At 48.3% G+C, this 24128-nt stretch overlaps 1 protein-coding gene across 2 annotated transcripts in view; it reads right to left on the reverse strand.

The window, feature by feature from the left end:
• TBC1D22B (TBC1 domain family member 22B) overlaps positions 1 to 24128 on the reverse strand; it is a 92824-nt gene that overhangs the window by 41476 nt on the left and 27220 nt on the right. For both annotated transcript variants that reach the window (XR_012750158.1, XM_075333710.1), the window contains exons 4-5: positions 21883 to 22062; positions 21139 to 21209 (exon numbers count right to left, since the gene is read on the reverse strand). Coding sequence is in view for 1 of the 2 variants with exons in the window: in XM_075333710.1 (XP_075189825.1) it covers positions 21139 to 21209; positions 21883 to 22062 (251 nt within the window). In the remaining variant the exon portion in view is untranslated. The remainder of the gene's footprint in view (positions 1 to 21138; positions 21210 to 21882; positions 22063 to 24128) is intronic.

The raw sequence follows: 24128 nt of genomic DNA on the forward strand, positions 1-24128 counted from the left end.
GCCCGTGCTCTCTGTGTGCCCTCCGGATTCCACCGCTCCCCTGTGAAGCGTTAGCCTTCCTGATAGTATGCAGCTGCAGCATCCAGCGCCCTCCAGCGTAAGAACGCTGAGAAAATGGCGCTGGGAGAAAGAGGGGGGGCGTGTATAAGCCCAAGAGCGGGAAAAACGGAGGGCAAAGAGATACAGGACGATATACAGGGGAGGGAACATCTCCCCAGAGAGGAGTGCCCTCCCCTCTGCTGGTCGGGCGGTGGGCGGCGCTGTATGCAAAACATGCAGAGAAGCCAAAACCGAAACTAGGCCCAAACAGAAGCCGGGGCCTAGATTTAACAATGCGGCCGACGAGCAGGCACCTTCGGCGCGGTTCTCAGGGGAAATCCCCAGAATCGGCCGGAATTTACAGTAACGCTAAAACACATACTGTCCCCCTAATAAAAGTACCCGGGACCCCTGAAAAACGTCTCTATACTTAGCTTTGAGACGCAGGGCCATGTCCCTGGAGAGGGGGGAAATGCTCCTTCCAGCAGGGACCAGACAGGGCTGCGGATGGAGACCGGTCTTCTGCAAGCAGAGAGGACCGTGGAGGCTCCCACTTCAACCCAGAGCCTCTTAGAGGATGTGAAGGAGCGCGGCATGTGAAGGCTCCAGCCTTATAAAGTCAACCTTAACAGCACCGCCGACAGAGTGGGGTGTGAAGGGACATGCCGGGAGTCCAGACTGGACCCGCTTTTCTTCCAAATCTTTAAAATAAAATAAAAATGAGAAAAAAATATCAGAGAATGCAAGTGTGTGTTCCTCCTGAAACACAAAGCAATGAACTGGATAGATTGTCATCCAGGGAGTGTATATAGCCCGGAGGGAGGAGCTACACGTTTGAGTGTAGTACTTTGTGTGTCCTCCGGAGGCACTAGCTATACACCCATGGTTTGGGTCTCCCATGGAAGGAACGATAAAGAAATCAGACTATAGTGTATGGGGGCTTTAGTCTATTACTTATTCGGCTGACAGACACGCAGATAGCTGTATTTTTAGTCCAGCACGCTGACCCCATGTTTTAGGATCAAGACTGATAAGGTAAAGATTACAACAGCCACATGACTATCACCAGAACCACCATCAGTACAGTAATACATAACTAAAACCACACTACATACTATAATACGTAACCAAAACCACAGTTAGTACAGTAATACATCAACAGAACTACTGTCAATACAGTAATATCACCAAAACCACCCTAAACACAATAACACATCACCAAACCCACCCTGAAGACAATACATCGCCAAAACCACCATCAGTACATGAATACATTGCCAACTTCACACAGGAATCAAGTGCAGTGTCAGGTTAGACCCATATACATCTATGTATTGCATTAACGTACAACTCTCAGTATGTCCTTAACAATGGTAAGGAGATGCTGGTAGTTGTTACCAGCCATCATTAGACTGTGGACCATATAAGAACCACAATACTGATTAGTCCCAGGCAGTAGACAACTTTTGGACGAGATCTTATAGGTTTAGGTCCATTAATTCTGAGGAGATTAGTAGGGCAGAGGTGGGCTCAGTAGGGAGAAGGGGCATCATGGGGTGTACTTGAGACCCCCACCAATTGCTCAAAAGACCTCTTCTTAAGTGCACAGCTCAGGAGACAGGACTATGAAATTTTACTCCCGGAATCCATTCTGTCTGCATGTTCTGGTTCTGGGAAACACTCGGGGCCACGGTAGTCGGACCTCCAGCGATTGGAAAGTTATTCCCCATCCCAAGGATAGGGGGTAAGTTCCCAATGTGAGAAAACCCCTTTAAAAGCAGCATTCACACTGCAGCCAAAGATGGGAACCTGATTTATCTAAACAGTGTCCATCACCCGATGCACGAGCAAAAAACTTTCATTCGTCAGGTGAGATGATTTTTAAGCTGACTTAAAGGGAATCTGTCACCCCAAAATGACACCTATACTGCGGAAATATTTATATGGGGGACATGATCTGTGGAGAAATAATCCCACCCATATATAGTTCAGCTTAAAAGGAACTGGTCACGACCTTTAATATTAAACTGCTCCATTGTCTTGTTAGTCAGAAAATGTGCATCACTTACATTGCGTCACTAACAAGACATTGGGAGCAGTTTAAAATTGAAAAAGGGTGTAACAGGTTCCCTTAAATGTTCACTGAAAAAGCCACATTTGATATGAAAATGAGGACATTTCTGTGCGGCCTAAGCCTGGTGCACCGATACCACCTAATATAGGAAAATACTAGCCAGGCCTTTGTCTTGATTAATAGTGATCCATTGGTGAGAGTGAGCACCGTAACACCAGATCTCCTGACTGCACCGCACCCAACACTGCGGCACACTCCAAGCGTCAGTGCGGGTGTGCACACAACACAGGAGGAGCACAGCGGCACACTCCAAGCGTCAGTGCATGTGTGCATCCAACACAGGAGAAGCACAGCGGCACACTCCAAGCGTCAGTGCATCCAACACAGGAGGAGCACAGCGGCACACTCCAAGCGTCAGTGCATGTGTGCATCCAACACAGGAGGAGCACAGCGGCACACTCCAAGCGTCAGTGCGGGTGTGCACACAACACAGGAGGAGCACAGTGAGGAGGGGGACATGGTGCTGTGATGTGCTGTCTGCTCACTTCAACAACCTTCCTCATTGAATCGGCAGTCAAATACAGGCAGCAACCAGGTGTCAGAACGTACCTGCATCACATGGCATGCACACCCACGCGGACACTGGAGTCACATTGCATGCACACCCACGCGGACACTGGAGTCACATTGCATGCACACCCACGCGGACACTGGAGTCACATTGCATGCACACCCACGCGGACACTGCAGTCACATTGCAGGCGCACCCACGCGGACACTGCAGTCACATTGCAGGCGCACCCACGTGGACACTGCAGTCACATTGCAGGCGCACCCACGCGGACACTGCAGTCACATTGCAGGCGCACCCACGCGGACACTGAAGTCACATTGCAGGCGCACCCACGCGGACACTGCAGTCACATTGCAGGCGCACCCACGCGGACACTGCAGTCACATTGCAGGCGCACCCACGCGGACACTGCAGTCACATTGCAGGCGCACCCACGCGGACACTGCAGTCACATTGCAGGCGCACCCACGCGGACACTGCAGTCACATTGCAGGCGCACCCACGCGGACACTGCAGTCACATTGCAGGCGCACCCACGCGGACACTGCAGTCACATTGCAGGCGCACCCACGCGGACACTGCAGTCACATTGCAGGCGCACCCACGCGGACACTGCAGTCACATTGCAGACGCACCCACGCGGACACTGCAGTCACATTGCAGACGCACCCACGCGGACACTGCAGTCACATTGCAGGCGCACCCACACTGACACTTGGAGAGCTACTCTGCTTCTCCAGTGTCAGGACACGTGCAGAAATGCTAAGTGATTTTAAACAGCACTGATTCACCTAAGGGACGAGGGACTGTCTTTAATATGCAAATAGGACGGTGCACATCTGCACCAAGACACCGGCCGCACCAGGGGGGACAGAACAGTTTGCATATACAGTTAGATCCAGAAATATTTGGACAGTGACACAAGTTTTGTTATTTTAGCTGTTTACAAAAACATGTTCAGAAATACAATTATATATATAATATGGGCTGAAAGTGCACACTCCCAGCTGCAATATGAGAGTTTTCACATCCAAATCGGAGAAAGGGTTTAGGAATCATAGCTCTGTAATGCATAGCCTCCTCTTTTTCAAGGGACCAAAAGTAATTGGACAAGGGACTCTAAGGGCTGCAATTAACTCTGAAGGCGTCTCCCTCGTTAACCTGTAATTAATGAAGTAGTTAAAAGGTCTGGGGTTGATTACAGGTGTGTGGTTTTGCATTTGGAAGCTGTTGCTGTGACCAGACAACATGCGGTCTAAGGAACTCTCAATTGAGGTGGAGCAGAACATCCTGAGGCTGAAAAAAAAGAAAAAATCCATCAGAGAGATAGCAGACATGCTTGGAGTAGCAAAATCAACAGTCGGGTACATTCTAAGAAAAAAAGAATTGACTAGTGAGCTTGGGAACTCAAAAAGGCCTGGGCATCCACGGATGACAACAGTGGTGGATGATCGCCGCATACTTTCTTTGGTGAAGAAGAACCCGTTCACAACATCAACTGAAGTCCAGAACACTCTCAGTGAAGTAGGTGTATCTGTCTCTAAGTCAACAGTAAAGAGAAGACTCCATGAAAGTAAATACAAAGGGTTCACATCTAGATGCAAACCATTCATCAATTCCAAAAATAGACAGGCCAGAGTTAAATTTGCTGAAAAACACCTCATGAAGCCAGCTCAGTTCTGGAAAAGTATTCTATGGACAGATGAGACCAAGATCAACCTGTACCAGAATGATGGGAAGAAAAAAGTTTGGAGAAGAAAGGGAACGGCACATGATCCAAGGCACACCACATCCTCTGTAAAACATGTTGGAGGCAACGTGATGGCATGGGCATGCATGGCTTTCAATGGCACTGGGTCACTTGTGTTTATTGATGACATAACAGCAGACAAGAGTAGCCGGATGAATTCTGAAGTGTACCGGGATATACTTTCAGCCCAGATTCAGCCAAATGCCGCAAAGTTGATCGGACGGCGCTTCATAGTACAGATGCACAATGACCCCAAGCATACAGCCAAAGCTACCCAGGAGTTCATGAGGGCAAAAAAGTGGAACATTCTGCAATGGCCAAGTCAATCACCAGATCTTAACCCAATTGAGCATGCATTTCACTTGCTCAAATCCAGACTTAAGACGGAAAGACCCACAAACAAGCAAGACCTGAAGGCTGCGGCTGTAAAGGCCTGGCAAAGCATTAAGAAGGAGGAAACCCAGCGTTTGGTGATGTCCATGGGTTCCAGACTTAAGGCAGTGATTGCCTCCAAAGGATTCGCAACAAAATATTGAAAATAAAAATATTTTGTTTGGGTTTGGTTTATTCGTCCAATTACTTTTGACCTCCTAAAATGTGGAGTGTTTGTAAAGAAATGTGTACAATTCCTACAATTTCTATCAGATATTTTTGTTCAAACCTTCAAATTAAACGTTACAATCTGCACTTGAATTCTGTTGTAGAGGTTTCATTTCAAATCCAATGTGGTGGCATGCAGAGTCCAACTCGCGAAAATTGTGTCACTGTCCAAATATTTCTGGATCTAACTGTATATAATATTAAGGTAAAACTGTACATGCCAGAGCAACGTCCCCTATATAAATGTGTATGCAGATTAATTGCCATTTTGGGAGTAAAAGTAAAATGTCATCGCTCTTAGCAACACATTGTGCTGCGTCTCCCAAGACTCCCCTCTTGTCTGGTCTGCTGCAGCACATACTGCAATGGTGCCCGTATAGGGAATCTGTCACCAGGTTTTGCTCCCCCATCTGAGAGCAGCATAATGTAGAGACAGAGCCCCTGATTCCAGCGATGTGTCACTTACTGAGCTGTTTGCTGTCGTTTTCTCTGCTGCAGATCTCGCAGTTATACAGAGCTCATGAATATGCTGGACTACCTGCAGCACACCAAGTAGTCCTGTAATGATAACTACTGCTGATTAAACAGTGATGTTATCAAAACTACACTAAGCAGCCCAGTAAGTGACAACACTGGAATCAGGATCTCTGCCCCTAGATTATGCTGCTCTCAAATTAGGTGGCAAAAACCTGGTGACAGACTCATAATTCTCACTAAAGAGTAACCACCCGAAGTAAGCCCAAGGCTGTGCCCAAGGATAAAAATTGCCCATCACTGAGCTCACAGCACAAAGAATGACCTCACACCGTGTCACTTACAGCATACAGCCTCCACATTCTCTCCTATAACATTTCCACTACACTGCCCCCTCACATGAAACCCCCCACTGTCCTCCCCACTGAATTATACCCTCCAGACCTTCCTCACTTATGAACTATGACCTCCACTGTCCCCACCTCTCCATGCAGCCCCCACTTCACTGTCCCCCTCATGATGTCCCCACTCTATAATGAGCCTTATGCTTCACATTCTGTATACCCAGCCCTTCCAGGTTCCTAACTGAGCGCTCCCCATGCTGCCCCTTCTCCATATCAAGCCCCCTCCATACCAAGCCCACCATGGTTCCCCTTCCATACAGAGTACCCCCCATGCTTTCCCATTCTCCATACCATGCCTCCCCCCGTGCTACCCCATTCTCCATACCATGCCCCCCCCGTGCTACCCCATTCTCCATACCATGCCTCTCATTCTCCATACTGTAACTCCCATTCGCTATACTGTCCACCACCCTCCCTCATTTTCCCTCCCCCCCATTTTCCCATTCTGCTCCATCCCCCATGCTGCGCCCCCACATCATGCTCCATCCCCATGTTGCGCCCCCACATCCTCCATGTTGCGCCCCCACATCATGCTTCATCCCCCCCATCCTCCATGCTGCGCCCCCACATCATGCTTCATCCCCCCCATCCTCCATGCTGCGCCCCCACATCATGCTTCATCCCCCCCATCCTCCATGCTGCACCCCCACATCATGCTTCATCCCCCCCATCCTCCATGCTGCGCCCCCACATAATGCTTCATCCCCCCCATCCTCCATGCTGCGCCCCCACATCATGCTTCACCCCCCCATCCTCCATGCTGCGCCCCCACATCATGCTTCATCCCCCCCATCCTCCATGCTGCGCCCCCACATCATGCTTCATCCCCCCCATCCTCCATGCTGCGCCCCCACATCATGCTTCATCTCCCCCATCCTCCATGTTGCGCCCCCACATCATGTTCCATCCCCCCCATCCTCCATGTTGCGCCCCCACATCCTCCATGTTGCGCCCCCATATCATGTTCCATCCCCCCCATCCTCCATGTTGCGCCCCCATATCATGTTCCATCCCCCCCATCCTCCATGTTGCGCCCCCATATCATGTTCCATCCCCCCCATCCTCCATGTTGCGCCCCCATATCATGTTCCATCCCCCCATCCTCCATGTTGCGCCCCCATATCATGTTCCATCCCCCCATCCTCCATGTTGCGCCCCCATATCATGTTCCATCCCCCCATCCTCCATGTTGCGCCCCCATATCATGTTCCATCCCCCCATCCTCCATGTTGCGCCCCCATATCATGTTCCATCCCCCCATCCTCCATGTTGCGCCCCCACATCCTCCGGCATTACCGGCGGTGGCAGGATCATCATCTCACATCTTCCCCGGCGGCGGCTCCATGTCCCGTCCTCCTCTGCGCGGCGCTGCCTCACGCTCCTGTGACCTCTGCACAGTGAGCGCACGGCAGCACGTCGGGGCGGGGAGCTGATTACAGCTCCTCTGACCCCGGAAGTAAGTGCCGGCACGCTCACAGTGTCATTTATATTCGCGTGTTATAGACGCGACTATAAATGACTGTGCGCTCCCTCCCTCCTCCAAAAAGGCGCCGGATTTAATAAAGAGTTTGGAGGAGGGAGGAAGATTTAAAAATTTTTTTTTTTTTTTTTTTTAAATTTTGGTTTGGGCGCCGCCCCCCTGGAAGGCGCCGCCCTAGGCACGTGCCCTCAAGTGCCTAATGGCAAATACGGCCCTGAAGGATGGTATCAATTGTTATGATCTCCCAGCATATCGAGAGGAAGGATGTCCCACGATGAATGATGGGGGAGTGTTGCACCAGCTTTAGGACTGTGTGACCCAAAGAGGAAGGGGGATGAGCTGGCCCAGAGAAAATGTCCTGTCCCATCGAGACAGGAGAGCAAGCTGAAGAGGATGGGTGTGAATCTGTTCAAATGGGACCACTTCCATTGTGGCCACCATCTTCCTCAATACGCTTATGCAGAACCAAAGCAACCGTGGCTGAGAGAGGATGAGAGTGCGTATCCCTTGTAATAGGGGCAAAACCTTTTCTTCTAGAAGGAAGACTCTTGAACATGCAGGATTGAACAGCATTTCTAGAAAAATCAGATGCTGGACAGGGATCAGAGATGACTTCAATCTGTTGATGATCCAGCCACGGCGGGTTAGAGTTTTCTGGACTCATTTAGAGACTCTCGGAACAGGCTCGAACGATTAATTGGTTAAACACCATGAATATAATAAGTATGCATTTGACTTGCTTTCTTCTGTGCTCTCCTGTTATGAGATTTTTTTTTCCCCCTTTAACTGTAATATTTATTGAAATTTTATGAAACTAGAAACTTATATACAAGATTCAGGTTAATGTCCAGCGTTCAAAACTCTCAACAAAATACACTACAGTTCAAAAGTTTTGGGTCACTTAGATATTTCATTATTTTTCAAAGAAAAGCACATTTTTTTTTTCAATGTAGCTAACATTCAATTAAACAGAAATACACTCTATACATTGTTAATGTGGTAAATGACTATTCTAGCTGCAAACGTCTGGTTTATAATGCAATATCTACATAGGTGTATAGAGGCCCATTTCCAACAACCACTAATCCAGTGTTCTAAGGGTACATTGTGTTTCCTGTGTTAGAAGGCTAATGGTTGTTTGAAAACCCTTGTTGAAGTATGTTAGCACAGCTGAAATCAGTTTTGCTGATGAGAGAAGATATAAAACTGACCTTCCTTTGAGCTAGTTGAGAATCTGCAGCATTACATTTGTTGGTTCCATTAAACTCTCAAAATGGCCAGAAAAAGAGAACTTTCTTGGGAAACTTGACAGTCTATTCTTGCTCTTAGAAATGAAGGATATTCCATGCGAGAAATTGCCAAGAAACTGAATTTTTCCTACAACAGTGTGTACTACTCCCTTCAGAGGAGAGCACAAACAGGCTCTAACCAGAGTAGGAAGAGAAGTGGGAGGCCCCGCTACACAACTGAGAAACAAGACAAGTACATTACAGTCTCTAGTTTGAGAAATCGACCCCTCACAGGTTCTCAACTAGCAGCTTCATTAAATAGTACCCGCAAAACTCCAGTATCAATGTCTACAGTGAAGAGGCAACTCCGGGATGCTGGCTTTCAGAGCAGAGTAGCAAAGAAAAAGCCATATCTGAGACTGGCTAATAAAAGGAAAAGATTAATATGGGCAAAAGAACACAGACATTAGACAGAGGAAGATTGGAAAAATGTGTTATGGACAGACAAATCGAAGTTTGAGGTGTTTGGATCACACAGAAGAACATTTGTGTGACGCAGAACTGAAAAGATGCTGGAAGAGTGCCTGACGCCATCTGACAAGCATGGTGGAGGTAATGTGATGGTCTGGGTTTGCTTTGGTGCTGGTCAAGTGTGAGATTTGTACAAGGTAAAAGGGATTTTGAATAAGGAAGGCTATCACTCCATTTTGCAACGCCATGCCATACCCTTCGGACAGCGCTTGATTGGAGCCAATTTCATCTTACAACAGGACAGTGACCCAAAGCACACCTCCAAATTATGCATGAACTATTTAGGGAAGAAGCAGGCAGGTGGTATTCTATCTGTAATGTAGTGGCCAGCCCAGTCACCAGATCTCAACCCTATTGAGCTGTTGTGGGAGCAGATTGACCATATGGTACGCAAAAAGTGCCCATCAAGCCAATCCAACTTGTGGGAGGGGGGGGTCGTCTGGAAGCATGGGGTGAAATATCTCCAGATTACCTTAGCAAATTAACAGCTAGAATGCCAAAGGTCTGCAAAGCTGTAAATGCTGCAAAGGGAGCATTCTGTGATGAAAGCAGAGTTTGAAGGAGAAAATTATTATTTTAAGTAAAAATCATTATTTCTAACCTATTTTCTATTACCGTAATTATGCAACTCATTTGATAAATAAAAGTATGATTTTTCATGGAAAAGACAAAATTGTCTGGGTGACCCCAAACTTTTGAACTGTAGTGTATGTATAGTTAAAATTAATAAGAAAACATGTAAATGAAAAGGAGGGAGAAAGGGGAGTACATACCACAAAACAAGGGTTAAAAATGAGGAGAGAGTTAGGACAACAATCATCAAGTAAAGTGGTATTAGGCTCTGTGCGCACTGGGAAATGGAATTTTCTTGAGAAAATTCCGCATGCCCTCAAAGATTACCGCACCCGCAGTAAAAAACCGCGGGAAACCGCACCCGAAAACCGCATGCGGTTTGCCGCGGTTTGCTGCGGTTTTACCGCGGTATTATTCGCGGTTTTGCCGCGTGCGGGTTGGGATGTGCTTTATTGCATTCAATGCAATAAAGCACATTGAAAAAAAAAAAAAATACATTTAATTCTGATAGTGGATAGACAGAAGAATAGATAGAGGGATAGATAGATAGACAGACAGAGGGATAGATAGAGGGATAGATAGATAGATGACAGACCGCTGCATTTCCCACGGTCGGCAGTGAGTTCACATTACCGGCCGTGGGAAATGACCGGTAATTACCTCTGCTGTCTGCTGCATTCAGCCTGTGTCTGTGACAGTCGCGGCTGGATGTCAGCAGTGCAGGACGCCGGAGCCGGAGCTGTGGATTATGTCGGAGCGCTGGACTACGCCGGAGCTTTGTTTGGGAGGGGTTAATAAAATGGTGAACGAGGCTTGTTTGTTTTATTTAAAATAAAGGATTTTTCGGTGTCTGTGTTTTATTCACTTTACTTATGGGTTGATCATGTCAGCTGTCACATAGACGCTGCCATGATCAAGCCTGGAGTTAATGGCGGTGGTCCCCCATCACCATTAACCCCTTGTATTACCTTGCCACCACTGCTACACGGTGGCAAGAAGAGCCGAGGACACGCCGGTATTGTCGCATAATGCATGCGACAGTGCCGGGGCAGCTGCGGCTGATATTCTCGGCTGTGGGAGGGGGAGTGAGGCAGGGGACATTATCCCTGCCCCTCTCCCTCCCCAGCCTGAGAATACCGGCCCGCCGCTGTGTGCTTACCTCGGCTGGAAGGTAAATATACAGCGGAGCCCACGTTCTTTGTTTTCTATATTTCCGTTTTCTTTCTATGTGTGTTCTATGTGTCTGTGTCTATGTGATCTATGTCTGTGATGTCTGTGTGTGTCAGTGATATGTGTGTGTTTACTCTGCACGGCTTCCTCTTCCTGTAATGACATCACTTCCCTGCAAAACCGCAGACAAGCGATGCACATTACCGGAGGTAAACTGCGAAATACCGCAGGGAATAACGCAGGAAAACGCAGTGAACCGCACAGAATTTGCTGCCTGCGTTATTCCCTGCGGGATTTCATGATTAACATTGAGTCAATGGAGTGAAATCCCGCAGCGATGTGCGGAAAAGAAGTGACATGCACTTGTTTTTGCTGCGGGATTCCCGCAGCAAAACATGCAGCTGTCAAATTCCGCCCAGTGCGCACAGGATTTTTTTTCTCCATAGGTTTTGCTGGTGATTCACTGCAGAGATGTTATGAACATTTTCTGCAGCGAAACATGCAGCAAATCCGCGGAAAATCCGCGGCAAAATCCGGTAAGTGCGCACATGGCCTTAGTGTTGTAACTCCATCAGGCTTTTAGGAAGTTGGTTTTGGGGTCATAGACATCCCAGTTTTAAGCAAATTTGTCCAGGGTGTTGTTGAGGGAGGCTGTAAGGCGCCCCTGTGAGGGTATTTCCTTCAGTTGCCCATATTGATCTACAAGAGATGGGGGGGGCAGAGCAGTTTGTTTCTGCTCTCCTTATCGATAATTTTGTGGCTGTGCAAATGTAAAGGAACCGCCTTGGCTGACTTCTTTCTCAATTTCTTCAGGAAAACATTCTGTAAGTGGGAGTCTAGATGAAGGCGAATTGAGAAAAGGTTCTCTAACAATTCCTCCACCATACTCCAATAAGGGGTAATAAGGCTATATTCCCAGAAGATATGAATGAGGAAGTCAGTATGCACTAAGCACCTAAACCAGGTGGGCAGAATTCAGAAGGAGAGCCAGGGTATGGTACAAATGCACCAGTAGTTTGAACTGATTCCTTGCAGGCGGTACAGAGAGTATTTAGTTGCTCCCCCATTTTTGGGTAGATATTTATACTATGAGCATTTTTCTACCTAACTATGGTGTAAGTGCAAGGATGTCTTAAGACATAGTAGCATCTGGCAGGTTGCGATGATAAGACCGTTAGAGTAGGGGGCCTGCAAGCATAGCTTCTCAAACGTAGCTGGGGAGGACAGTTTGGAAGCCAAGGTTGCGAATAAAATAGTGGAAAACCTTTTAGTAATGGAAATATCCCTAAGGGTGGCTTTACACGCTGCGACATCGCTAGCCGATGCTAGCGATGGTGAGCGTGATAGTACCTGGTGAGCGTGATAGCACCTGCCCCTATCGTTATGGCGATATGTGAAGATCGCTGCCGTAGCGAACATTATCGCTACGGCAGCGTCACACGTACTTACCTGCTCGCGACGTCACTGTGACTGGCGAATCGCCTCCTTTCTAAGGACGAACATCTCGCCCACCTTCTTCCTTCCTCATTGCTGGCGTGTGGCAGGTAAGGAGAGGTTCCTTGTTCCTGCGGCGTCACACGTAGCGACGTGTGCTGCCGCAGGGACGAGGATCAACTTCGCCCACGCGACAGCAGCGATAATTGAAAATGGACCCCCATGTCAACGAGGAGCGATTTTGGACGTTTTTGCAACGATCCGAAATTGCTCCTTGCAGTCACACACAACGAGATCGCTACAGCGGCCGGATGTGCGTCACAAAATCCGTGACCCCAACGAGATCGCTGTAGCGTGTAAATCCCGCTTAAGGAGGATCTGACCAATCTCCCAAAGGAGCTTAGTTCAAGAGTGAGGGTATCAACCAAGTCCACTATTCTAAAAATTCCAGCTGAGGACCAGGGTCTGACCATCCTGTGATTCAGGCTCTCTGGGGTTGCTGTGGTATATGAAAGGAGAGTTATCATACGGGATCAGTTAGAGGCTAATGGAAAGAGTGTTTGACAAGAGTTCCACAAATTTCTTCTGAAATACATGAGGTACGGACAAAATGGGCCCTAGGGAGAGTATGATGCCATAAGAGGGTATTTGGATGTACTGGAGCTAGCTACAATTACTTAATTTTAACCCATCTAAAATAAGCAAAGAGGTCTATCCAGGAGGGAATTAATCTAAAGTGGGTGGTCCAGTAATATTTTTGCAAGTCTGGGACCGCAAGGCCTTCCTGTGACTTCCCTGAGAGAATCACCAGCCTTGACAGCTAAGAGTTCTATATGATAGGAGGCTAGTTTGAAGGGATTTCAGTTCCCAAAGTGGGACTCTTAAGCTGGGTTTACACACTGAAACTTTCTAGCGATCCCACCAGCGATCCCAACCTGGCCGGGATCGCTACAAAGTCTCTGGTGAGCTGTCAAACAGGCAGACCTGGCCAACGACGCAACAGCGATCCGGACCTGCAGAGCGACCTAGCTGGTTGTTGGGGACGTTGTAAAGCAGCTTTTTGAAAGGGAAGTCGCTGTAAAGTCCCCTTTACACACTGAAACTTTTTAGCGATGCATGCTGCACAGCGGGAAACAAAGGACCTAAGAATGGTCCTGAATGATTTGTAGCGATAACAACTTCACAGCAGGGGCCAGGTCGCTGATGTGTTTTACACACTGCAATGTCGCTGGGGAGGTCGCTGTAACGTCACAAAACCGGTGACGTTACAGCGATGTCGTTTGTGATGTTGCAGTGTGTAAAGCCACCTTTACAGGAAGCATCTTGAAGTAGTATAATAGTTTAGGTAGCAGGGACATTTGATATGAGAGCTTTTATCTTACATAGTGTACAGTATGCTGGCAAGAAGATCTATCACCAAAGCCTGGCAGCAGTTTTATTCCAGGCTGACAAGATAACTCCTAAGATCCAAGCCACCTCTCTCCAGCCAAATGATTAATATAAAGCAGCCAGTTGGTCACAACCCTCCCTCTCTGCTCATTACCCAGCTGCTGTTATCAACCCCGCAAAATCAGCAGCCCAAAGCATTTGTATTTGTCAGAGCATTCCTCCTAATCACAGATAGCTTGTTCAAAGGCTCTGTTGACTCCATATGCAAATATAGTGATACCAGTGTAGACTTCAGAGCAAGCTGCGACAGACCTTTAATGCTACTGAGTGACATAAGCTCAGCAGTAGGAAGCTACTGAAAGAAAACTGTAACTCAAAAAAAACTGCTCATCCCCCCAGTAACAAGGAAGAAAAGAGACTGGAGAGCTGTGTGCTGCTCAAGATACAACTTGAGAGTAACCCTTTAAGCCACAGCAAATCAGTAGATAGGATTAACACATTTTAACAAGTTCTGTACTGGTACATTTCTGATTGTAGACATAAGTAGACAACCACAGACCACAGCTTAAATCAATTCAGGACCCCATAATAAATGGAAACAGTGTATGCACATCTCTCAGAACAGCCCTATTCAAGCATTGTTGACGCCACTGTTCCCAAGGATGGACATGGCATTGTTGTGTCATGTGCCAGTTACAACCAATAAGCAGCTGCTTGTCAGCCGCAGTCTATACTATTTCCTATAGTGGACGTCTGCCCTGACAGGACATTGATGACTTGCAGCTGACAACAGCCACTTATTGGCTGCAACCAGCACATGACACAATAATGTACTTGCTGATAAAGGCAGGTGCTGGCTGTGTAATACAGCTGGTACATGACTAGTAAGGTGCTAGCCCTGCTCCCATGACAAATGTTTACATTGGAAAGAAGGGAATTTTGTTTACTTACCGTAAATTCCTTTTCTTCTAGCTCCAATTGGGAGACCCAGACAATTGGGTGTATAGCTATTGCCTCTGGAGGCCACACAAAGTATTACACTTAAAAGTGTAAGGCCCCTCCCCTTCTGGCTATACACCCCCAGTGGGATCACTGGCTCACCAGTTTTAGTGCCAAAGCAAGAAGGAGGAAAGCCAATAACTGGTTTAAAGACCAATTCAATCCGAGGAAACATCGGAGAACTGAACCATACCACATGAACAACATGTGTACCCGAAAAAACAGAAAAACCCAGAGAAAACAGGGCGGGTGCTGGGTCTCCCAATTGGAGCTAGAAGAAAAGGAATTTACGGTAAGTAAACAAAATTCCCTTCTTCTTTGTCGCTCCATTGGGAGACCCAGACAATTGGGATGTCCAAAAGCAATCCCTGGGTGGGTAAAAGAATACCTCATGATAGGGCCGTCAAACGGCCCTCTCCTACAGGTGGCCAACCGCCGCCTGAATGACTTATCTACCTAGGCTGGCGTCTGCCGAAGCGTAGGTATGCATCTGATAATGCTTGGTAAAAGTAAGTAGACTCGACCAGGTGGGCGCCTGACACACCTGCTGAGCCGTAGCCTGGTGCCGTAATGCCCAGGATGCACCCACGGCTCTGGTAGAATGGGCCTTCGGCCTTGAGAGAACCAGAAGCCCAGTAGAACTGTAGGTTTCAAGAATTGGTTCCTCGATCCCCCGAGCAAGGGTGGATTTGGAAGCTTGCGACTGTTTACGCCGACCAGCGACAAGGACAAAGAGTGCATCCGGGTGGCGCAGGAGCGCCATGCGGGAAGTAGAACCTGAGTGCTCTCACCAGAACCAACAGATGCAAATCTTTCTGAAATTGATGGACTGGACGAGGACACAAAGAAGGTGAGGTGATATCCTGATTGATATGAAAATGGGATACCACCTTAGGGAGAAATTCCGGAACCGGACGCAGAACTACCCTGTCCTGGTGAAGGACCAGGAAGGGAGTTTGTATGAGAGCGTTGCTAGCTCGGAAACTCTCCTAAGAGACGAGACCGTTACTAGAAGGCCACTTCCCGTGAAAAACGGGAAGGGAGACATCCTTCAAAGGCTCGAAAGGCGGCATCTGGAGAGCAATTAGAACCTTGTTCAGATCTCAGGGCTCTAACGGCCGCTTGTACGGAGTGCTGAGAAGACAAACTCCCCGTAGGAACGTGCGTACCTGAGGAAGTCGTCGTTTCTGAAAAAATACAGATAGCGCTGAGACTTGTCCCTAAAGGGAACAGAGCGACAATCCATTTTCCTACCTAGATTGCAGGAAGGAAGGAAACATAGACGATGCAACCGGCCAGGGAGAAACACCCTGCGCCGAGCACCGAGATAAGAACATCTTCCACGTCCTGTGGTCAATCTTGGCGGACGTTGGTATGCTAGCCTGTCTCATGGTGGCAACCACGTCCTGAGGTAATCCTGACGACACTAGGTTCCAGGACTCAATGCCACACCATCCGGTTGAGGGCCGTAGAATTCAAATGGAAGAATGGCCCTTGAGACAGCCAGTCTGATTGGTCTGGTAGTGCCCCCGGTTAGCCTACCGTGAGGCACCACAGAACTGAGTATCACAACATCCTCGGCCAATTTGTAGCGACGAGGATGGCGCGGCCGCAGTCGGTCTTGATCTAGCGCAGTACTCTGGGCAACAATGCCAGAGGTGGCACCTAAGGTAGCTGGAACTGCGACCAATGCTGAACTAAGGCGTTTGCCGCCAGAGCTCGATGATTGTGAAACCGTGCCATGAAGCTGGCACATTGTTGTTGTGCCGTGACGCCATTAGATCGACGTCCGGCCTCTGTCAGCGGCGCCAGATCTCCTGAAACCCGTCCGGGTGAGGAGACCATACTCTTTCGGCCACACCTCAGCGACTTAGGAAGTCAGCTTCCTAGTTTCCACACTTGGGATGTGAATTGTGGATATGGTGGATGCCGTGTCTTCCACCCACATCAGAACCTGCCGGACTTCCTGGAAGGCTTGCCGGTTGCGCGTTCTTCCTTGGTGGTTGATGTATGCCACCGCTGTGGAGCTGTCCGACTGAAGTCGGATATGCTTGCTTTCCAGCCGCTGTTGGAAGGTTTGTAGGGCAAGATACACTGCTCTGTGTTCAAGAACATTGATCTGAAGGGTGGACTCTTGCTGAGTCCACGTACCCTGAGCGCTGTAGTGGAGAAAAACTGCTCCCCACCCTGATAGACTCGCGTCTGTCGTAACTATCGCCCAGGATGGGGATAGGAAGGACCTTCTTTTTGACCAAGAGGTGAGAAGAAGCCACCACCGTAGAGATTCCTTGGCCGCCTGAGAAAGAACGACGACTCTGTTGAGGGACGTCAACTCCTCGTCCCATTGGCGGAGAATGTCCCATTGTAGTGGACGCAGTAAAACTGCGCGAAAGGAACTGCCTCCATTGCTACCATCTTACGTAGGAAGTGCATGAGGCGTCTCAATGTGTGCGACTGGTTCTTAAAGAAGAGCTTGCAGCCCGTAGTGAATGCTGTTTGTCTAGCGGAAGCTTCACTATCGCTGAGAGAGTAAGAAACTCTATGCCTAGATATGTTATCGATAGGGTCGGGGTCGGATCTGACTTTAAAAAGTTGATGATCCACCCAAAACTCTAGAGAGTCTCCAGCGCAACGTTCGGGCAGTGTTGGCATGTTTCCTAAGAGAGTGCCTTGACAAGTAGATCGTCTAAATACGGGACCACAGAGTGACCCTGAGAGTGCAGGACTGTGACTACTGCTGCCCTGACCTTGGCGAAGACCAGTTGGACTGTCGCTAGCCGGAAGGTAGAGCTACGAACAGAAGGTGTTCGTCTCCTATAACGAAGCGTAGAAACGCTAGTGCTCTGGATCAATCGGCACGTGTGGATAAGCATCCTTGATGCCTAATGATGCTAGGAAATATCCTTGGGACCTTGAGGCGATGACATGGCGGAGGGATTCCATCCGGAACCGCCTGGTGTCCACGAGCTTGAGCATTTTTAGATCCAGAACGGGACGGAACGGCCCGTTGTTATAGGTACCGCAAAGAATTTGGGGTAAAAACCGTGACCTTGTTCCTGAAGAGGAACGGGGGTCATCACTCTTTCTGCCTATAGAGTGCACCCTGTTTGCAGAAGAGCAGCGGCCCGGCCGGGAGGTGGAGAAATTCTGAATAATCGAGTTGGAGGACGAGAAGTGAGCTCTATCCTGTACCCGTGAGACAGAATGTCTCACACTCAATGGTCATTGACCTATGGCAGCTAAATATCGCCAAGGCGGGAGAGCCTGCTACCGACCGAGGCCGCAAGTCATGAGGAACCGCCTTGGAAGCGGGTTTTCAGACTGTCGCTTTTTTGGGCGAGACTGAGCCCGCTAAGAATCTTAGCTCCTCTGATCCTTTTGAGTCCACATTGGACGAGGAAAAATGGGACCTGCCCGAGCCTCGAAAAGGCCGTAAACCCCGACTGCCTCTTGCTCTGTTGGGGTTTGTTGTGTCCGGGCTGAGGAAAGGATGAATCCTTACCCCTGGACTGTTTAATGGTTACATCCAACGCTCACCAAACAGTCGGTCAGCAGGAAAAGGCAACTGGTTAGGCAACCTTTTTTGGAAGCAGAATCTGCCTTCCATTCACTTAACGAGCAGACCAGGCTCTGCTTAAAAACACGGAGTAGCGGAGGCTACCGCCGCACGGTTCGCAGAGTCCAGGACAACCTGAACCGCGTAAGAAACAAATGCAGACATTTGAGAGGTTAAGGATGCCACCTGCGGCACAGATGTACGTGTAACCGTGTCAATCTGTGTAAGACAAGCTGAAATAGCTTGGAGTGCCCCAAGGGAGAGAATGCCGGAGCCAACGGTGCGCCGACAGCCTCATAGATGGCTTTCGACCAGAGATCCATCTGTCTGTCAGTGGCATCTTTGAGTTTGCAGTTCCATCTCCCACTGCAACTATGGATCTAGCTACAAGCCTGGAGATTGGAGGATGCCGCTCGGGACATTGGGTCCAGTCCTTGACCAAGTCAGGGGACAGGGATAACGTGTATCCTAAGCCGTTTGGAGAAGCGCATATCTGGATAAGCGTGGTGTTCCTGGACTGCCTCTCTGAAGGCAGAGTGGTCCAGAAAAATACGTGAAGCTGACTCCTCCACTGGAGGAGCTGTGAGAAATAACCCACATTCTATAGATGGACGCTATAAGATTATTTACTATGGCGTCACAATCAGGTGTATCCAGATTGAGAGCGGTCTCAGGATCAGAATCCTGAGCCGCTACTTCCGCCTCATTACACAGCGAGTCCTTCTGTTAGGACCCTGATGAAACCGAGGCCGCTCATAGCGAGCCCGCTTAGGCTGTCTGGGACTGACGTCCGTGCAGAGCCGTGACTCTGGGATGCGTGTGACATTCCCGGAGCTGTTAGTTATTCACACTGAGGGGGGCCATTAACAGTGCCCATATCGTGAGAGACATGTCCGGACTGCTAGGCTTCTAGTATCATAGCCATAGTCTCAGAAAAACTGTCAGTAAATACTGCAGACACCGTCCTCATCCCCTGGCCATTAGTGCATACAATGGGAGTCTATGTAACCTGCCGGCCGTATAGCCGTACATGCTGTACCAGCTGTATAGAAAAACATGTGGTTCTGCACCTTTGTTTTACACAGAGAATATGCTGATAACTCCTCCGCATAATCCAGGAGGGTATATACAACGTGCGACCAAACAGTGCAATGTATATAGTACAAGCATATCTATAAGTGCACTCTGCACTAGTGGGGTTAGCACCACAGGTGCTGCTTAACGCCTGTTGCAGCGATTGTGTGACTATCAGAATGCCAGGGTCTTCCACACCTGTCTCTGTATCGTACAGAAACTGACACTAATGGCTGCCGGCGTCCTTGTAGAGAAGGAAGCCGTGGGCGTGCCTGAGAAAGTGCGGGAATCCGGATTCACAGTGCACACAGTGAGAGGGGTGGAGTATGCAAAACATACTCCAGCTCTCAGCGCTGCTCTATACAGCGTCACGCCCCTACCCTGACTGTCAGGGCTGTGGGCGGTAACGAAGGGAGACTAGGCCCAGAAGCCGGGGACTCGAGTTAACAGCGCGGCCGCCGTAAAAGCGCGGGCCGCGCTGAAGTCCCCGGCGCACCACAAGTGCCAGCCGCGCCGCAGTCCCAGCGGCCGGCGCGACCGATTCATAGAAGTGGCCAGCGTCCCGCCCCTCTCCTGACTGGCAGGTCTGGGGGCGGGAACGAACGGAAGCAGGCCGCAAAAGCCGGGGACTCTAGTTATCAGCGCGGCCGCCGTAAAAGCGCGGGCCGCGCTGAAGTCCCCGGCGCACCACAAGTGCCAGCCGCGCCGCTGCCAGCGGCCGGCGCGACCGATTCCTGGAAGTGGCCAGCGTCCCGCCCCTCTCCTGACTGGCAGGTCTGGGGGCGGGAACGAACGGAAGCAGGCCGCAAAAGCCGGGGACTCTAGTTATCAGCGCGGCCGCCGTAAAAGCGCAGGCCGCGCTGAAGTCCCCGGCGCACTACAAGTGCCAGCCGCGCCGCAGTCCCAGCGGCCGGCGCGACCAATTCCCATAAGTGAGCCTGCTTCAGCGAAGCTGAATGAGGCCATGGCACAGGCGCCGCAGCGCTGATGTCCCCCGGCGCACTACAACACCCAGCATGCTGCGGTGTGAGCGCCAAATGCACGGGGACACAGAGTACCTTGAGGAAGCAGGGCCATGTCCCTGATGTACTCCGCTCCATCCAGCATCTTCTCCAGGGGCTGTAGATGGAGCACGGTCTCAGTGCCTGGAGACCGGTAAATCCCACTTCACCCAGAGCCCTGTAAAAAGGGATGGGGAAGGAATCAGCATGTGGGCTCCTGCCGCCGTACCCGCAATGGGTACCTCAACCTTACAAACACCTCCGACATACAGTGGGGTGAGAAGGGAGCATGCTGGGGACACTATATGTGTCCTCTTTTCTTCCATCCGACATAGTCAGCAGCTGCTGCTGACTAAAAAGTGGAGCTATGCGTGGATGTGTTGCCTCCTTCGCACAAAGCACAAAACTGGTGAGCCAGTGATCCCACTGGGGGTGTATAGCCAGAAGGGGAGGGGCCTTACACTTTTAAGTGTAATACTTTGTGTGGCCTCCAGAGGCAATAGCTATACACCCAATTGTCTGGGTCTCCCAATGGAGCGACAAAGAAAAGGATAAGAAATCCTATAGGCACTGCAGAGAACTTGGGAAAATAATGTCAGTGTAAATCATGAGAGATGTATATTCCTTTAATTACTTTAGCAGCAGTTTCTTTGTAAGTATAACATATACACTGCATTTGTGTGAATAAAACCAAGATGAAAAGGAATGGTTTTGGAATCAGATCTGTACTAATAGAACATTTAAGAAATCCGGATAACACAGAAAACCGACAGTTAAGAAGAATTACCGATAAAAGTCTCCATGTGATTGGCCGCACGTCTCGTGGAATCCCAGGCCAGCTACACTTCCTCAGCTCATCTGGAAGAAACATATGGTCACTAATAGCAGCACAAACACCTTTACATTTATCAGTTGGTACTGATATATACTGTATATTTGTACTAAAGGCGAGATGGCAGCTGTAATATGGAGAAGGTGAAAGAAATCAGGAATAAGGACCAGTACTAGTCTATGAAGAATATAATCATGGTCCACCAGATCAGCGTAAATATAGACGGATTATTACCATTCATACTAGTAAGGAGAAAATCTCTAATCCCAGTAGCATGTGAATGTGTGACGATGCGAGAGCATGTAGTACACAACTAATAAGGGACACAGTCATAAATTTAGTGATATAACCCCTACTTCATGGTATCCTCATATTACTTCGCAAAATCCTGCTGATAGATTCCCTTTAGTGCTGGGAAACCAAGGGCATGTAAAACCAAATGATGCAAATTATTTAATGTAACCCAATTGCAAAAAATATTTTTAGGTCCCCAAAAAAAAAAAAAAAAATTGTTCACAAAAAGGTGGACAACCCCTTTAAACACATCATAATTCTTTTCCATTTTTATACCGAGATGACCACAACAAGGACCCAATTGTGCATTGGTCTCCACCGGGATAACTAAATTGTTATAGAATTGATGGAATTTCTTAATTTTAGCATCTGTTTTCAGAAACACTTTCAATCTTGAGGCCTCACCAAGGTCGGTGCTTGAGCAGGAGAGCAGCTGTCTGAATTTTTCGAGACGAGTTTTTTCCCGGAGTGTCATAGAAGGTGCTCCAGAAGCGTTCTGATCAGATATTCTGGCAACGAGTGGAATAATAGGGCGGAAGGGGTGGGACTGCAGTTTTTGGAGTGGCTTACGCACCACAGTGGAATCTAGAAAAAAGTGGGAAAACGATCACAGCTTGTTTAGATTTCATTTTTACATTGGGTAATTAACCATTTCTATAAAGGACAACAGTCAGACGACCCATTACATCCATTTGTTGGAACTTTACAATGTACAGTTCCTCTAATATTCCAATTAGGTAAACTTCAAAAGAGCAAGTTCACAAATCATCCAAATTTCATCCGGTGAAAATTGGATATTTTCTTTATCTGGATTGACATCCATATGACACCTGTTTTTATATATCGGCAATGAATAAAACTTGCAAGACCAAACATAGTTTCCTACGGAAATAATGACAATGGATCAGTAAAAATCGGATGCATTATGGTTCATCTGTAGGGAGATCAGATTTTTTTTGCACACCCATAGATTTAAATAGCAGTTGTCTCATTCAACATATGGAAGAGTCATACATAGTGTTATTTTCCGCATAGAATGATGTGCCCCCATGTTGGCGCGCTGGTATGCTGCCATTAGAGATTGACAGTGGCATTTACCAGGTTAACAGTCGCGGGCAGAGATCCTCTTGCAGCTGGTAAAGGAAGTTCCTGGCGGTAATACACAGCCAGGAGCTACTGGGTACGGAGCTAGCTCACCCTGTAAGCCCACTCCATACACCCACTATTAAATTATGCCATACGTGTACAGCAGATGTTGGTAAGAGATTGACCGCTTCAGGGTCTAAAGTGGTTAGAAGAAGTGGCATTCTCATTCCTCAAGTGGCTTCTGCCATTCTTAAAAGCATAGAAAGACAGACACTGGCAGTGGAGCCGCTGCAAGAACGACGGCTATGTACTCAGGAAAATGACTGCCGGAGCTTTCCTAAAGTGTAAAAGACACCGTGTGCACATAGCCTAAACCTGTCACTGTAATAATACTGACCAAGGAATTAAAGGGAACCTGTCAGGTCCAATATGCACCCAGCACCATGAGCAGTTCTGGGTGCATATTGCTAATCCCTGCCTAACCGTCCCTGTATACACTAGTATAGATAAAGAGATCTTTAGAAAAGTATTTCTAAATATCTTTTACCTTATGCTAATGAGCTTGAGGACTAGTTCCAAGGGCGTTATATCCCCCGACTAGTCCCCCCCCCTCTTAGCATGGTAGTACGCCCACAGGGGTGTACTAAGATGTTATTCATTGCAGAATCACCAGCGGTGACGCACCTACATGTGTCCGTGCTTCTGAATGCCGGGCACTTCCAGTCATGCGCAGTATGAAGCTGGGTGTACATGTCCCGGCTTCAGAGAGGTCTAGTGCACATGACTGGAAGTGCCGGGCATTCAGAAGCGCGGTCACAGCGAGCACAGGTATGCACGGCACCGCTCGTGACACTGAATCAAATAGCATGTTAGTAGGCCCCTGTGGGCATGCTGCCATGCTAAGAGGGCGGCTAGTCGGGGGAATATAACGCCCTTCGGTCTAGTCCTCGCACTCATTACCATAAGATAAAAGATCTTTAGAAATACTTTTTCTAAACATCCCTTTATCTATGCTAGTGTATACAGGGATTAGTAATATACACCCAGAACTGCTCGTGGTGCTGGGTGCATATTGCACCTGACAGGTTCCCTTTAACCTGTCTTCCCTTGTCACATGGTGAACAGTGAAAAAAAAAATAATCAAAAACAATTCCTAAAAATTACAATAAGCCTAGGTCTCCATATATCTTGTGTTTTACGCTGATCACGTACATTGTTGGTTCCCTCTAAATCCTAGGTTTTTGTGCTTTTAGATGGAAACAACAGCAAAAAGTGCTCAGACTGGAGCAAAGGATAAATGTGAACTGAACCTTAAAAAGTTATCCCAAATGTTATTTACCCCAAAACAGTATCAATAATAGCTGAAACTTATCTAGCAAAAAAACCAAGCTGCCACTCAAGTCTGTCACCTGGCAATGAAAAATAGGGGGCTTCCACTACTTATAACTCAAAGCCTCTGGAAAAGACGTGGCCCCCCCGACAAATAAACTCTGAAAATGTTCGCTCTCAAATATAGAGGCCTCCCACTTCTAAGATCCACAATGTGTCTATACCAGTTAAAGGGG

The sequence above is a fragment of the Anomaloglossus baeobatrachus genome, chromosome 2, assembly GCF_048569485.1.
Source record: "Anomaloglossus baeobatrachus isolate aAnoBae1 chromosome 2, aAnoBae1.hap1, whole genome shotgun sequence".
Taxonomy (NCBI): Eukaryota; Metazoa; Chordata; class Amphibia; order Anura; family Aromobatidae; genus Anomaloglossus; species Anomaloglossus baeobatrachus.